Source organism: Artemia franciscana, chromosome 1 (assembly GCF_032884065.1).
Source record: "Artemia franciscana chromosome 1, ASM3288406v1, whole genome shotgun sequence".
Taxonomy (NCBI): domain Eukaryota; kingdom Metazoa; phylum Arthropoda; class Branchiopoda; order Anostraca; family Artemiidae; genus Artemia; species Artemia franciscana.
In genome coordinates this window covers 27,261,746-27,279,113 of record NC_088863.1, presented here as the reverse complement: position 1 = coordinate 27,279,113, position 17,368 = coordinate 27,261,746, and the positions used below count along the sequence as shown (strand labels likewise).

General features: G+C 34.9%; 1 protein-coding gene across 1 annotated transcript in view; it reads right to left on the bottom strand.

Annotated features, from left to right (window-relative positions):
- Positions 1-17,368, bottom strand: part of LOC136027863 (peptidoglycan-recognition protein SC2-like) — a 28,284-nt gene that overhangs the window by 4,577 nt on the left and 6,339 nt on the right. The window contains exon 3 of the mRNA XM_065705280.1: positions 2,252-2,370. Coding sequence (XP_065561352.1) covers positions 2,252-2,370 — 119 coding nt within the window. The remainder of the gene's footprint in view (positions 1-2,251; positions 2,371-17,368) is intronic.

Genomic DNA, 17,368 nt, shown 5'->3' with positions numbered 1-17,368 from the left:
AAATGACGACCGGGACACAGGGAATATAAATGACGACCGGGAACCTCAAAGAGAAATTACAGACTGGGACACCTGGACACAAATCACGACCGGGACACAGGGAATATAAATGACGACCGGGACACAGGGACACAACTACAACGGGGACGCCTGGGGCACAGGTGGGATATATAAATGACGACCGGGACACAGGGATTGTTCGAATAGAAATTATAGACCGGGACACCGGGACACAAATGACGACCAGGACACCGGGACACAGGGAATATAAATGACGACCGGGACACTCAAAGAGAAATTACAAACTGGGACACCGGGACACAAATGACGACCAGGACACAGAGAATATAAATGAAGACCGGGACACAGTGACACATCATTAGAATAATGAGGTATAGATCTGAATACGGATTGTTTTTCCCATGGACAATTATATGTTGCATGTTCAAGAGTCAGTAAACCTGACAATCTATTTGTATGCAACATATATATATATATATATATATATATATATATATATATATATATATATATATATATATATATATATATATATATATATATATATACATATATATATACTAGCTGTTGGGGTGGCGCTTCGCGCCACCCCGCGCGCGTAAGTCGTTACGCGCCATATTAGTTACGCGCCATTGTAGTTGTGTCCCTATGTCCCACCTGTGAATATAGATATATATATATATATATATATATATATATATATATATATATATATATATATATATATATATATATATATATATATATATAAATATATATATATATACATATATATATATATATATATATATATATATATATATATATATATATATATATATTTATATATATATATATATATATATATATATATATATATATATATATATATATATATATATATATATATATATATATATATATATATATATATATATATATGTTTTTAACTACGTAAAACTTGCGAATATACAACATTCTTTGCTGTCCCATTGTCTGTGCATATAAATAGATTGTCAGGTTTACCGACTCTTGAACATGCAACATATAATGGTCCATGGGAAAACAATCCGTATTCAGATCTATACCTCATGATTCTAATGATTGCCCTTGAGCTTTGTTGATGGTGATTGCTAATCGACCATTCCCTGTGTCGCCATCGTCATTTATATATCCACCTGTGCCCCCCGGCGTCCCCTTTGTAGTTTTGTCCCTGTGTCCCGGCCGTCATTTATATTCCCTGTGTCCCGGTCGCCATTTGTGTCCCGGTGTCCCAGTCTGTGATTTCTCTTTGAGTGTCCCGGGCGTCATTTATATTCCTTGTGTCCCGGTGTCCCGGTCGTCATTTATATCCCCCTGTGCCCCCCGGCGTCCCCGTTGTAGTTGTGTCCCTGTGTCCCGGTCGTCATTTATATTCCCTGTGTCCCGGTTGTCATTTGTATCCCGGTGTCCCGGTCTTTTTTAGTTTTTTATTAGTTTTTAGTTTTTTTTTTCTTTTTAGTTTTTTTGTAGTTTTTACCTTTTTTAGTTTTTTTTAGTTTTTTTTTTACTTATGTCCTGGTCGTCATTTATACTCCCTGTGTCCCGGTCGTCATTTATGTCCCGGTGCTTTGTTGATGGTGATTGCTAATCGAACATTCCTTTTGTCCCGGTCGCTTTCTCTTTGAGAGTCGTCATTTATATTCCCTATGTGCCGGTGTCCCGGTCGTCATTTGTGTCCCGATGTCCCGGTCTGTAATTTCGTCAGTTGAAAACATGACGTTAGTCGACACACAAACATCATGTCACCCGACAAACAGACCCACACACACACAGACAACTTATTTTTATATATATAGATATATATATATATATATATATATATATATATATATATATATATATATATATATATATATATATATATATATATATATATATATATATATATATATATATATATATATATATATATATATATATATATATATATATATCACAGGTGGGACACAGGGACACAACTACAACGGCGCGTAACTAATATGGCGCGTAACGACTTACGCGTGCGGGGGGCTTGGGAGGGGGTGCCCCACCACCCCAACAGCTAGTATATATATATATGAAGGAACTTAGTATAAAAGCAAACCAGGATTTAAGATCAACTGGGTGTAGTTTGTAGAAGCATATCTCTCACATTGATTCTGATTTGTAATGTAGCAAAAAAATTGCACCCTTATTAAATGTAATTTACATAACATTCAAATGTCCTTACATGTAAAAGTCCCAATAATACAGATTCCAATGCTTTGTGAGTTGTATCCTGGGGCATGAGCTCCAACACGATCCCAGCCTCTACCCTCATAAGCATTACCATCTTCACCAACAAGGAAACTAGAAGAAAAATTGTTTCAATTTTATTCTCCACTAGTTTCTCGAAAAAGAAGCAAGACATAAAAATATTCTCAAGCCTTTACTAGAAAACATCTGAAGAAAGTACCACCTCAAATTTCGTAAAAAAGGACAAAAATTTTATATTTATAAATCGAATACTCGGTGGTTAAGTTTAACTTACGAAATTTTATAAAAAAAAAATATTACTGTTCAATTTTGACAATTTCAGTGTTACAAAAGGTAACACTTTTTAGCATGCTCGATCCTTTGACTCAGAGTTATTTGAATACGAGTTATAAATCTCAGAGTTATGCTCTACAATAAAAGTAATGGTTGTATTGGGGGAAATATAGTATAGTCGTAAAAGTAGCTTTTCCTACTTCCTAAGAAAGCTCGTATTGGGTTCTGTTGGTTCCAAAACACTAGTGGATTATTGATGATAAGAAAGCCTTAATATCCGTATGATTAGACCAATCTGGTCATTGTCCCACCATAGGAGATTACTTGCCGACGTTAGTCCTTACATATTTCCTATAGATGACAATTCCTGATGTCTTGACAGTTAATGAGTTTAAATAATAAAAAACTTAAACGTTGTAGCATTAAAAGTAGCACATTTAAAATACTGAAGGGTGCTTCCAAGGCATTCAAAGATAACATTGTTTGTAAATCCTTGAAAATTTAACACCGGTGGATTAAACCCCAGCCTTTACCCCTCCTGTCTCAAGTTATATTTCGGATCAAAAATTTAACTTGTAGGTGTTACACTCTTGATCAAAATTTGGACACTCATGTTTCTAATATTTCAAAGACAAGCCGTTAGCCAATATAACATGTCTATTTGAAACTTATTAGTTTTAATTGTGTTGTATTAAGAAACTAATTTTTAAATAATTGTGTAAATAATTATTACAACAATTGTATCAAGAAAAAAGAAAAGAAAAAACAAAACGAAAGTCCCTCTCAGAGATGGTTAGATAAAGTGTATTAAAATATGGCTTATGAGGTTAAATTATTCTGTCATTTTCTACATTTTAAAAAGTTACGACGAAACTATAAATGTCTGCATACCTTATGGACTTAGGCCTTCGGATTGGGATTAAAGTAATTGAGAATCTTTTAGAGTAGTGATGTCATAGGCATTTCCACGAGACCCATAGCCAATATTTTCTTCCCTTAATGAATTATGATTACGGAAAAGGTCTAATGGTGACCCTCTCAGGGCAAGACGCAGGTGCATGTTATGCAGTAGTTTCTCTGATGCTTAACAAAACCTATAAGGGCCTGGTTTTCTTTGGGTATTACGTAATAGACTTTGATTGTTACTTAATAGTTTCTTTGAGTAGTTAAAAAACATACGATACCCCGCCAAATCAGGATTTATATGGTTGCTATGATTAGAAACCCAAGGTGTAGGAGAAAATCTTCAGGGGGCCACCACCAAGTCCTGTTTTCTTTGGCTGTTCTTTACAAAACTTACGAGACCCTACCAAATAAGGACTGCCTTAATTGTTACGCAATAGGACTTGTTAGAGTCCACTAATCAAATGGGGAAGTCTCAGCTGTAAAAAATTGCGTCAAGGTCCAATATTTACAGGTGAAGATGACGTAATTTTACGTGACTTATTTTGGTTCTGGTTGAGCTTTTTTAATCCAGTAAAACTGGTTTTGAGGGTCCACGACACGTGACTTGTTGAATCTTAAGATTTGCTTCAGTATTGAAAAGGAGTTCACTATGAAAACATTATTCTCTAGTAATGAATACTTTTACTTTATTGGATATTGAAGATGCTACCAATGGTAGAATGAAGCCTAGAGTGTCTAGTGCTGCAGTAGAAATTACAAGGAGTTGCCGGCTAAAATGGGACAAAATGTTTGCGCGATATATTATATCATTAAGCAAATATAAGTTGGAAGAACAGTTATCCTTTGCAACAAAAAGTGAATTTGATGCATATACAATGATTAAAAGCCAGATTAAATGAATTAGTGAAATACATTGAAGAAAAAGATCTGAGTCAATCTATAAATAGGAGTAAGTTTGTTGCTAGCAAGACAAAATCATTGTTAATCTACAATCGATAGTGAGAGTGTCAGAATTATAAATGACTGGATTTGAGATTTAAACCATCATACAGAATCTAGTGACTTTGGAACAATGTTCGATTCTAGATGATGATTTTCTAGAGTTGTCACTTCAAAGGAAAATAATTTTTTAAACAATGACTAACAATATAATGAGAAATGAGTCTCCATCTTTGGAATATCAAATGAAACTTTTATGTTGTGGTCTAGATGCACTTACTCAATTTATTTGATATATTAATTAAAACCAAACAAAATGATATTGTGATTATGCTTTTAACCACTACCTAGAAGACCATTTTACATGGCAACAACAAATAAGTCGAACGAGTTTTCTAACTTCATTTGATTACTCCTTCTCCTTGAAGATTTTCATTTTATTGATCATGAATCAATTTCTTTTTAGCAGTGAGACAGTCAACATTAAAAATGTTTTACACGTGTCCATTATTTTTGTATACATTGAGCAGCTGGTCATCCTGTGAGAATTGTACTATTATGGATGATTATAATGAAAAGTGTATATTATACAATCCATGTGAATTGCATAGTTGATAAGCAGTGCAAATTAAAGACTGTAATTCCTGTGCTGGAGAACTTTTTGCTTCCCAAACTAAAAGTTTTTTATGCTCCAATTGTCACTATGATAAATCAAATCAACGGGAAAATACTTACCCTGACATGATTGCGAAAAAACGCTATATGTGATTTCAGTTTATTTTTATTTTTAAGAGACTTGTGTCGATAGGGTTTTTAATTATTTTGGTAGGAAAAACCTGGCCTACGCTTCACTTTCTGGAATAAAAAAAAGGTCTGATTTTTACGACATTGCTGTGAAGATACCGGCTACTATCATTATAAACCTACCAATTTTTATTAGGCTCTTACAGGAAGTGATTCCTCACTTGAGGATTTTATGTGTAACATAGTTTCAAATAATCAAATTGAAACACTTGAATTTTACAATATTATTCAGAATAGTGTTATTGACTTTACTAAGAGATAAAGTAAAATGAAATTATATTATATTGTAAGAAATGTAACAATGACTTTACATGCCAAGAAGAATACAAGTTGAATCTTGACGAGCTGCCATTGTTTTTCATGGGCGATGGTTACCTATATGTGGAAGAAAAAATCTAAAGGATATGCAATTTTGTACATACAAGTTTTATTAATAAACAAATTCACAAACCTTTTCGATGCATTTCACTATTAGGGCACTGAAATTTATATTATACAGGTAGGAAAGGGTATTTTCAATAAGAAAATCGTTCAATCGAGAATTATCACCACAAATGCTAAGAAATTCACTCTAAGTATATCCATGAGCTATAAAAAATATAATAGCGCATGAAAACTGAAACTTTTGGTTGATAAATCTTGTACTCCCTTCCAATTTCGAATTATTAATTTTCAACTTTGCTCAATGAAATGTTTAATTTGTGGGATGCACAATGTATATGATAGGCAAAGAGGATAAACAAAATCAATATTCTTTGCTGTTTGAAATATGCAGCCAATGCCCCGTCTTTTCAGTTGATTGACTATTATTAAGAATGATAAGGGTATTGTTAACACTTTGAATATGGTCGAAGAAATCCAAAGGTGTGCAATAGGATTTGTATTTGGAAAGGTAGGGATCAAAAGTCAATAAATTGATTATTTGATTTGTTTTCATGGTGCCTAGTCTAATAGAACACAGCCATCGGGGGTAATTTTCAAATAGGTTTCAGATTTACTTAGAGAGATTAATGCAATACTCTCCTTTAACGGCTCATCAAATGAGCACTCTAAAATTACTGTGCCCTTTCGGAACATAGTCACATCTTGATTACCGGACAAATCCAATACAGTTATAACATGAATTTTCTGCAAACATTTCTTCGGTTACACCATTTTCATATAGTTCTGAATCTCGTTCTAGAGATTGCATTGTCAATCCATATAGGGTCATGAAAGATTTATCAAAGGATAAATTTTAGAGTGGAATTCAGTTTACTTCACATTCAAGAGATTAAAGTCCAAATATTTCAAATTCATGTGGAGAATTTGTCTATAATAATACGGCACTGTCACTTTTTACAGAAGCAAAAGCGAGTTTTCAAGGAATTTCGCCATTGATAAATGATGAATCAGTGTAGGTACGTGGACCCGTGGCAATATGTCGTTGATTCGTGACTGTGTGTGGAACGAGCAGTTTGATATTATTTCGACTAGTTTTTAATTTATCAATTACCAATGCAAGAGAACTCCTAACATGTTGTTTTCACACATGAAGTAACACCGAGTTGTGGGAGACTATCACACCAGGTGCACCAGCCACTACTTTTTGCAAAATAAAATTGGAAGGAGCAAGTTGTAGCTTTATATCAATCTTAACATTGGGAGGCATTCAATGAAGCATATTAAATATTTCGAGATTGATTTTCCAAATCAAGCGTAAATCTTTAGTTGTCGTATTTCTAAGTATACTGGTAGTGCCAGAATCCGTTTTATATTCGTATCCTATTGACACATCTCTCAATTTCTTATAGGGCATTCAGGTCATCAACATGAATTCTGTAAAACTGGTATAATTTGAAAGACTATTGCTTATATTTACCACTATTCCATTTATGAGACATTGAGTTGTCTCAAAAAATTGTATAGCACAAAAATTTCATAGAATAAACCTTTACCTGCACTTGGTTTTTCATTGTTAGATTTTTCGGCAATCAAATCCGAATCTATACATGCGGAAGGCAAATGTATGAAACAATCTTCACTGGATTAAATTTGAAAATTTACGTTTTCAAAGAGCGATTGTTGCGTATAAATTCGTTCATAGTAACCATGTTTTACACTTACATCAACAGTTTCTGCATTGAAAAGATTCAGAGATGAGTCAACTGAAGGGTGAGATCCTTTATTTGATAAATATGCAATTTCTAGGGAAATAAATCCTTTTTCCATCAAACAATTTTTACTTTTGGTTTCTTCTTTGACAAGAGCGACGTTTTAAGTTCCCGGCCTGAGTTCAGACTGATGAGAGATGAGGTGTATTTTACCCTTTTATATGAAAATATTCGATTTTGCTCTTTTGCCCTTGTATACGATATTTTAAGAATACAATCGACAAGAGCAACTTCATATCTCCCCTTCAAGTTAATGGTGAGGGAGAGTTCTGTCCAAAAATCGCACATCTTATTAAAATCACTTTAGCGTTGATCAGAGATATTGGACATTAATGTCACATAAAAATTATTAGACACTGTGAACGTTTTCAGCGGCAACCCAATGACCAAAATCAGAGTTGTATCCTAGCCAACAAACAGGCAACTGTCTCTTACCCTTGCGAGTTAGAGTCTTTAATATCTTTGCAATTTGATACATTCCAGTGTTTTTAACTTTTTGTAATTCATACTCGTAAACAGCCCCAAGAGCCTCGCTGTCTCTCATATCACGTAGACGATACGGTACTGATTTAGTGTCTAAGACTTTTGATACTCCAAAAGTTCCATGGACCATAAGTAATTCAACTTTTTAAAAAATATTACTTGTTGGTTGAATCGAACTGTATCACCAACATTAAATTTCTTCTTCGCAACCTTTTCATTACAATACTGTTTAAAAAAAAAGTCAAGTGTATTGTTAATATGATGAACTTCAAGAGGACTGTGATTGGACAAGCCTCGGTGAAGACGTTGATCATAAATCAACTTGATTTTATCTAAATCTTGAATAAAATCAGCAGTACTTTTCAATGTACAATATCTCGAGGTTAAAAGTCAAATTGTTCTTATCAAACGTTCAGCAAATGCTTTCTTTATAGGACTATGACTATGATAGCATAGTGTGTTATATTTCAATAAAACCTTTTTTACATATGGATGAACACGATCAATACCTCATTCCGTATGAGTTTTCTATGTGAATATTGTTCAAAGATAGATTTGGGAGCTTTATCAACTTCATCGCCTCTCTTCGAACATAATGAAACAGCATATGAATAGCTACTAAAACCACTAATTGCAAGGAAAATGTACTTTTTTGGGTTTATTTTGAGGTCTTTGAATCTCGTCTACAGACATTAGATCTGCTTGTAAAGTATGCAATGTGAAAAAGGCTTTAGTTTTTCGATAATGATTAATGTGAACTCAATGATTTCAATGAAGAGTATAACTAAGTTCATTCTGTAAATACTATGTAGCCAACTTCGTTTCAAAGCCAGCGACTTGAGCAAGTGTTGTGGGAGAACTAAAACTTCCCGCTTCGCTAATATTTTCACATACACAGTTCAAAACTTCAACCCTTTTGAACATAAAAGCGGTGTGAAGTGTCCGCTACCCGTGTGCATGCTAAATGTGGTGGAAAGACTCTTTCGTTTAATACCTTTCATATCGTCACCCCCGCTTGGCGTACTATACAAAAATAATATATCTTTTTATATTTCTCTATATTCCCTTTAACGTTTTTAAACGTGTTTTTCCCAATCAATTGAATTGTAATACATGCCATGGATTATGACTTCATTCATAGTACCATCAATTTGCACATGTTCATTTTCAGCGAGATAAGTAAAGAGCCTTTTACTTTGCTCATGATACGATTGAGACTTTTGGTCCACATCATTAAATAGAGCTTTAGATAAATCTCTTTTTTGATTTGGTGCTTTCAAAGTCTTAAAACTATCAGAATTTTGAGGCTGACCAATTATATATAGTTTGATCAATCTTTCACCGTAGGTTTTATGATTGTTGACATTTCGAAGGGCATTTTGAAGCAAAATAAATTTTTAATCATCTAACATTGTTTCATTGTTAATAAATTTATCAAGATTATCTTTGAGGTACTTTTTCAGTGAAAGAGCGAGTCCAATTGGCGCCAATTTGTAAGGTTTAAGAATCTAAAATAGCGTTTATACGTCCCGAGATTATCGGCAGTAACAATGAAAAGAAACTACCGCCCGCTTGATACAGTCGTTTTATTTTAATATATTTTTCTTTTTTTGCAAGCTAGGGCACGTAAAAGTGAACGATATTGCTTTATCTGTTGCCTAACTACTCCTGGCAGTTGAACACTGTCTTCAGTTCAATTTAAACAAAGCTCCGATAAGAGTTTAATAAATTCAATGTCAATGCAATGTTTGAGCTTTCCTAAGTCCAGATTTTCAATTACCTAGGACGAAAAATAAATGTCTGATTTCGGGAAGTTTCTTCAGTGTCATGATGACAACTAATGACGTTTTTAACTATTCTCGGGTCGATATACAGTAATTTCACTATCAAAATACCAGTGACCACACGTAAATCTTCGGACATGTTTGATTGAGATCTAATAGATTTTAGCCATAAGGCTTATTCGTAGCTTGATTGTATTCCAGCAGTAAAAATGTTGGTTCACTGGAATATATTTACTTATTTAAAGTTATAAGATAACTTGGATCGCAAAGAACCCTATTAATGATATAATAAGAAAAATTCAAAGCAAGTTATTTCATAAATTTACTCTGTTGAAAGATATTATGGAAAACAACGGTTATGGAAATTTTTTATGATGATAGCGAACCGTGAATAACTATAACATCTCTTGAGCCAGTTCTTCAATGGGTTCAGATAAATCACGATTAATCAACCACCAGTTTAGTTCAATAGCACTAAATATGTCTAGGCCCTAAATGAGCTTAAGGGCCACGAAATAAATGGCCACTCCAGGCCCTAAATGTCTTGCGCAATACTCATTATTTTATCCTAGGACTCTTGTCACAAACTATAGCAATAATAGATATTATTCAGGACTTCTAAAAACATTTTATCATGATTTTGAATTATTTCCGTTAATAGTGTTGTTTTGCCAGACATTGAAGGGCCGCACAGAAATGATCTGAATGGAGTTTTAAATTGGTACATATTACTGTTATCGCTGTTAAAATATAAATAACAAGAAAATGCCTCAATCTGTTGAATGAATACTCAAAAAATAGAATGTATGGTTTTCTTTCATGTAAATAAATACACAATAAAATTTTAAAGACCTATTTACATGGGCCCTGAAGCATATGAACATGAACATTAAAAAATACTAGGACACTACAAAACCACTTGGGGTTGCCAACACTTGGAGGGGCGCAGCCGGAAGACAGTGTGCCCTCTGCGGTGGGTGAAGGATGGTAGAGGGGCTGGGAAACTGTGATTGCATCGTATAAAGTAATAGTATAATATTAAGATCTTTTTTAAAACAACGATTTCGCTTTGTGCAAAAAAATTAATATAAATAAAAAAATATGTAGACAACAATACATATAAGAAACATTATTTCTAAAACATTAGATAACGACTAAGAAAACACACTGCTGAGCTGGAACCTGTTGGGGACAGAGGAAAAAGACCCCTCTCCCACCATCTATTGAGCTTTTTCCAGATTGAGAGGCTGTCTGTACTCTATACATACGTCTCGATCTGAAGTAAGGTAATGACCTTGTGGTAGTACCCTCATACTGTCCATCCGCGCGCACATAGACTTTGTCCGATATGGCGGACATGGCGTTTTTATTTACTCGAACTGTGTAGTTTTTACCCTTTAAAGAGTGAATAGCCATGTTCTTCGCTTTTTGAACTAAATTGTTTTCTACACAGTTCCTATAAACACTCACATCAAAGTTTTCCTTTACATAGTGTGAAGGCACCCCATGCAGAAGTTTTTTATGTCCTCATAGTGCGTTTGCACACAATAAGCCTTCACACCTGCAAGCAAACCATTCGATATAAAGTCACGCCCAGTCTCTGACACTCCGGGTAAATGGACTTGTCCCAGTTGGTGTAGTCCAACCCTTATGCATAGTTGGTGTATGTGAATACCCTTTTCCAAATCGTAAAAGAATATCTGTTTTAAGTTTCAACAGGAGTGAGTCAGTGTATCCGGCCATTGGAGCTTTACACGCATTTTAATATAATTCCAACATGATTTTTTTGAAATTTCTATTAAGGCACTCCCAGCAGCATCGTTTTTAGTTAAAATACGTTTTTATCGATATAAAAAGACCATATTGGCGTCTAGGATCGTGAACGATGTGAAATCCGGATCTTCAATAATTTGAGCATATTCATCTCGGTCAGTTAAAACTTCACAATGGCTACTATTGCGCACACTCTCGCACATCTGACCGAAGGCTCAATTTAAAATAAGTTCAAAGATTGCTTTTTCAACCTTTGTTTTTGTCTCAGTTCGTTTAATGAAAAAAGATGTTAATAAAAGTATTCATATATACTTTTACCAAAAGCCACCAATTCAGCATTTCTATGAGTATTTGTCACCGTGAAACTGTATGCCAGTATCCACCGCAAAAGAACGTGATGTACAAAAATATTCCGTTTTGGGTGAAGGTCGGCAATAAGCTTTTGTTTTGAAGGTGTCCAGTGCATACCCCCGTCCTCTACCAAAGATAAATTATAGTGACTCAAGAAATACCTTGGAACCTGTCTGCTTAAGCACGGGAAAACAAAACTCTTTACCGAGTGATAAAGTTCCACTCGTCTTTTGCCATCAGTTTCAAAAAATCATCATTGTAGTCCATTCTTCTCAGCAGTGTAAATGTTGTAGAAATTTGGAGCACAAGAACTGTCTAGCCAGAGACATTGCCAACGAATAAAGGGAGTCCATATCAAGAAATAATCGGATTCGACTTTTCACTGGCGCATTCATTGTCCAGTCGGACAATATCCAACAAAATCAATACATCACTTACCAGGTACATTTTATTTTTGTCCTTTCCATCTTTACCCTCCCTTTGCTCAAACTTTTTTTTAGCAAATTCATAGATGGCAGTGGTGCATTGACGATCGTAAAGTGAATCATAGAACACTTCAATGGGCGGCAATTTTTTCTCACATATCCTTGAGGTGTAGCTGTAGCACTCATACAGGTATATTCCCTTGCACGGTAATAAATCATACATTGCAGCATCTGGAAAGTGTTGTTTAAGGAGGGGGACGCTTTTAAAATCATCACTTTTTTGTAATTAAATCAATTGACTTGTGGAATTTGGGAAGAAACGATACGAATATAAATAAATGATTTTATTCAAGTACGTATTACCATTTTCAACCATTTCTATTTGAATTCTAAGAGCAGCAACTTCTCAGATGATTTGGGTATGATGATATATGAAAAAGACCAATCTACCCATACGCCATCTGCCACTTCATCTTTCTGCAAACGTTCCAACAATGGTTATGTGAATTTCACACTATAGTTGGAATTGTGCATATTACCCGGTAGATAGTATTTCTGCTTAACGTTTAAATTATAAAATTTATATGCCAGTCCAACATATTTACTCCCTACCGATAAAATTAGTTTAGATAAATGATCATGTTCGCGGAATGACATTTCCCCACTACCCTCAAAACAGAGTCACTGGATAATTAACGTCGAGCAGGCGTGAGATTGACTTATTGGCTGTTTTAACAAGTGCAAACACAGGTGTGCCTATACGATTTCCCAACCCAATATCTCAAATAACTCTACCGATTGCATGGTATTAAACAAGTGTCTTTGAGCATGCCCATAAGAGACTGCAATAGCTTCATGTTCTTTACCTCGATTCAAATTTGATGAGTCGCACACATCTATGAGTTTGGCATGTCGATGTCTAATTCCACCTCGTCACTCTGCAACAGCCAATTCAGAAAATTCTTAAATAGTAAGATAGCATTATCGCCCGCAACCATCTTAACGGACTGGTATCCTTGACGCTTACAGATCCTCAAGTAATGTTTATTTTTAGCTCAGTACGGAATCTAAATAGACACATTGGACAATAATAGCAGGTCCCATCATGCTGTTTACCCGCACTTAAAACCCAACTAATAATTGTATGGGAAATAAATGTCCAATTTAATCACTTAGGCAGGCTTGCTGGTTGAACTCTCAGGCTCACTGGCAGGCACGTAAAGAAGCAATAACCAGTGTTTCACCGATTCAACGGACGGCATCCTTACTGAATATATTAACCCCTTTTATCTATAAGTTCCCCCCTTCATATTCTGTGTAGTACTGTAACACTGAAACCAAAATCTTTAAATGCTCACCTCTGAAAAATATCTATTCCCTTAGGTTTTACAGGATATTGCCCTTTTAAACAGTTAAAATCTACTTTAGGAAACTCTGCCCCCTTCTCACCCCCATTAACTGCCAAATTATCCGAATGTGTCTTAGTGGCATCATCTTTCGATGGTTTATGCCCAGCGACAAGAACTGGATACTTGAAGTCATGAAGCCGTGTGTCGAAAGAGAAGCGCTGCATACGTCCACAAACCCACAAATCACTATTATATGTTGCACCCCTTTCCCCTTCCCACCTCTTAAAACAAATTCCTATTCAAATTTTGTATCATTAAATATAAATTTTCTATAAATGAAACTATTGACCCACTACCGTTTTCATTGTGATTTTCCACTCTATCAAAAATTCAACCGACCAAACTCGAAAAAACACCCTCAAAATTATGCAAGTCCAAGCGAAATGTCAGCATCTCTGTTCGTAGCTAATGCGAGTACAACTCACCCTACTTGTCATTAAAATTTTTGTGCGAGGGATTATTTCACAGTCGTTCAAGAAGTCAATCTCGCTGACGTGCTACAAATGTGCTACATCTACTGGATCTGTATGGATACTACCATTTGTAACAATATTAAATGAGTCTCCAAACTCAGCTATAAAAAAACAAAATATTATGCAAAGCAGTATCAGCAAAATAGATTTCAGGTAAAACGGAGGGGAGGTCTACTTTGCCCTACTTCCCCCTCATCACTGTCACTTTGTGGAGCAGGAACTTTCTCACCCTCGCTTGCTGGTAGCTAGTTAAACCATACATAGTCCTTATTGAGGCCGAGACCCACACAAGCTTATCCAAATCAAACATAAGGGAACTACATTAACCGGGTTGACCCCCGGTTACTTAAACCACCATATTCTCTAGAGCGTGTTCCAACTCCATTAACGATTTGATGTCCCCATAGAGGTTGTAGACCCCTAGAGATGTTGGTAGGTGAACCTAGAAAATGATAAGAGCTTATTAGCTCATTGGAACACTTTTAATTTCATCCTGTGAAAGAATTCATATTAGGTTGAGAGAAAGTAGAATATTAGTCTGAAAATTTCTTTAGAGAGCAATGGAACCCTTCAGATATTTTGAGACCATACTACCAGCTAAAGATTTAACGATAAGAAATTCTTCCATACAAAAGGCTCACAAAGTGATTCTCTGGGTCCTTAGACCTCATGCTACCAGTTGAGAATTTCAGACCAGAAATTATTCCATGAATATGGTTAAGTGCACCTTCTTTACGTTTTAGGTATTAGTTTTGTCCATTGTTGGGACCCCACGGAAGTCAGTGAGCAGACTGTTTATTGACTGGTTGATATCATCATTGAAGGCCTGATAAAAGAATGAAAATTTTTACTCTCTTGAAACATTTATGATTTGAAGCAGTGAAAAGAGTATGTTATTATGATGAAAACGAATATTAATCTAAGGGCCAGTGGCTCCTCAAACACATCAGAACTAACGGGGCAGGGATCATTAGTAATCTGAAAAAGAATATTAATCTAAGGGCAAAAAAACATGATACGTTTTATTTTACCAGTAATAAACAATCTTTATGAAAGAATATCAAAAAATTTACACTTACATTAGGGTTGACATCTTGCAAGGAGAGCACACCTACATCCGACATAGGGAGCTAAAGGGGGCACATTCTCACCTTCCATTGGGAGCAAAGGTCCCAATGGGCCGGAATTCTTGACATGAGGGTTGGGAGCTGAAAGAGGTGCATTCTTGCCTTGTATGGGGAGAGCAGAAAGGGCGACATTTTCGCACTATAATGGGCCCGCACCTTGGGTACTATACAAGCTTGGGGCAGCTCCTATCCTCCTCCTCTTTCGGGGAGCGCGGCACTGCCCAGAATTTTCCTTAAATAGGAATTAATCATAGTTTTCAATGAAAAGAAAAATACATCTTTTTTTATCATATATGGAAATTAGTTTTCCATGAAACGAAAAATACATTTTATTTGATCATTTATGGAATTTTTAAATAAAATGGTCATATATGGCTAATTTAACTTTTTCTTGATCTTCGGAAATAACCCCAATGTCTCCCCACCTTAACAGTCCCCCCAAAATAATGCCGTAATGACATGGAACTATGACATGTCAACATTAGCAAACGCTGCACAACCCTTTTGCTCTAGGAGGAATTTGAACTTTAACAGGGATTAAATGTACTTTTTAAAGAGGAGGGTAGACCAAAATGGGTATTTAACAGAAAAATATGAATTAGAGAATATCATAAACCTTAAGTATTTTCTTTTCCGTTTTTTATTCACTCTATAATCAGTTATAGTAAAAGAAAACAGGCTACTCTGCATTTGAGCTTCAAAAGTTTTATATAACACCGTTCAAATGTAATATGCAAAACTTTCTGAAAAAAAGAATAAAATCAAATTTAATAAATCATCCCCTTTGCCCCCATACCCCTGGTATCTGCTTACTTTTCTCATTCTTTATCATTGTCAGAAATCTATCGTCAAACTGCTATGCAACTTAAAGTGTCAACTTTATATACAAATATTTAGGCTTAGAAGTAGTTTTCACGATATGTGAAGATAGAAGGAACTTTTTCAAATAAAAGAAAAGAAAGAAAGCTTTAAAAACTTTAACATTATTCAGCTGCCTGAAAATTTTAGTGAGGATAAAGTACCTTGATTCAAAACTATTACTCGAAGGATTGATAAAATAGGCCTGGTACATGCTTCAAAATAGCTTCCTAGGATCAGTCGGTAGAACCGTCTTTGAAAGATTCATTTTCTTAGTCTAGCTCCTATTCATTATAGCAAAAAGTAGCAAAAGTAGAATTCTTTGAAGTATTTTTATCAGAAATGTACATAACAGACTACACTAGAGGAAAAAAGCTAAAACATCATTAAGCATTTACTCTGTTGCTTAGGGTTACATATGACCCTATTAAGGGAAGAAGGGGTCTCTTATCAAATAATTCGATATTATTGTCAAAAGAAGACACTTGTTTGCTTTTTTAATTATTATAAGGAGGGAATATTATCCGCGCTCTCATTTAATTCCTAAATAAAATATGTTTATGTAACCGTTTTGCGCTAGAATTCAATTTGTTTAGGCGTATGTTTCCCAGACGAGAGCAGCTGATATAAAAGCAAGTCTTTTCGTGCAATTATTTAACCCTATGTCAAAATGATAGGTGCTCAATGTAAATATGGTCTAAGCTGAAATAAACCTTTCGCACTAGGGATAATAATTAACTTTGGTTCAATACATCTGTCAGCTTATGTAGTTTTTGCCCGTTGATGGAATAGGTTTGAAAGCGATTTAGTAGGAGTCATGGCTCTTACAGTAAAGAATATTTTGACGTGATAAAAATAAGATAGATTTATCGCTGAGAGATTTTTGCATTAGCATGAGGGAAGGGGTTTTAGCTGTTAATTTTATGTAGAAAATTATAGAAGGTTAAATTTGGGTATGCCCATCTTATTTTTGTGGGGGAGGGGTTGTATATAGAAAGAAGCTTACCTGTTGGCATCTTTGTAACATATCCATTTTCTTAAAGTTGAGTAGTATCACTTACAGAATCTAATACAAGAGTGACGAAAAGTTCGTTCAATACCCCTTTTTATACCCCTGGAGACAATAGAAAATTTACTCAGTTCCTGTTAGAATAATAGTGGATCACGTGATGGTTCCCTGGAAATAGCGATGCATCTTATGCTTACCACTAATCCTTTGTTCCTAGGAAAACCAACAAAAGTCTAGACTCCCTAAAGGTTCTGCCTATAGAAAATGGCTGCAAAAATCCCCTATTTGCTGACACAAAATGGCTGTAAAGCTTGAAATATTAAG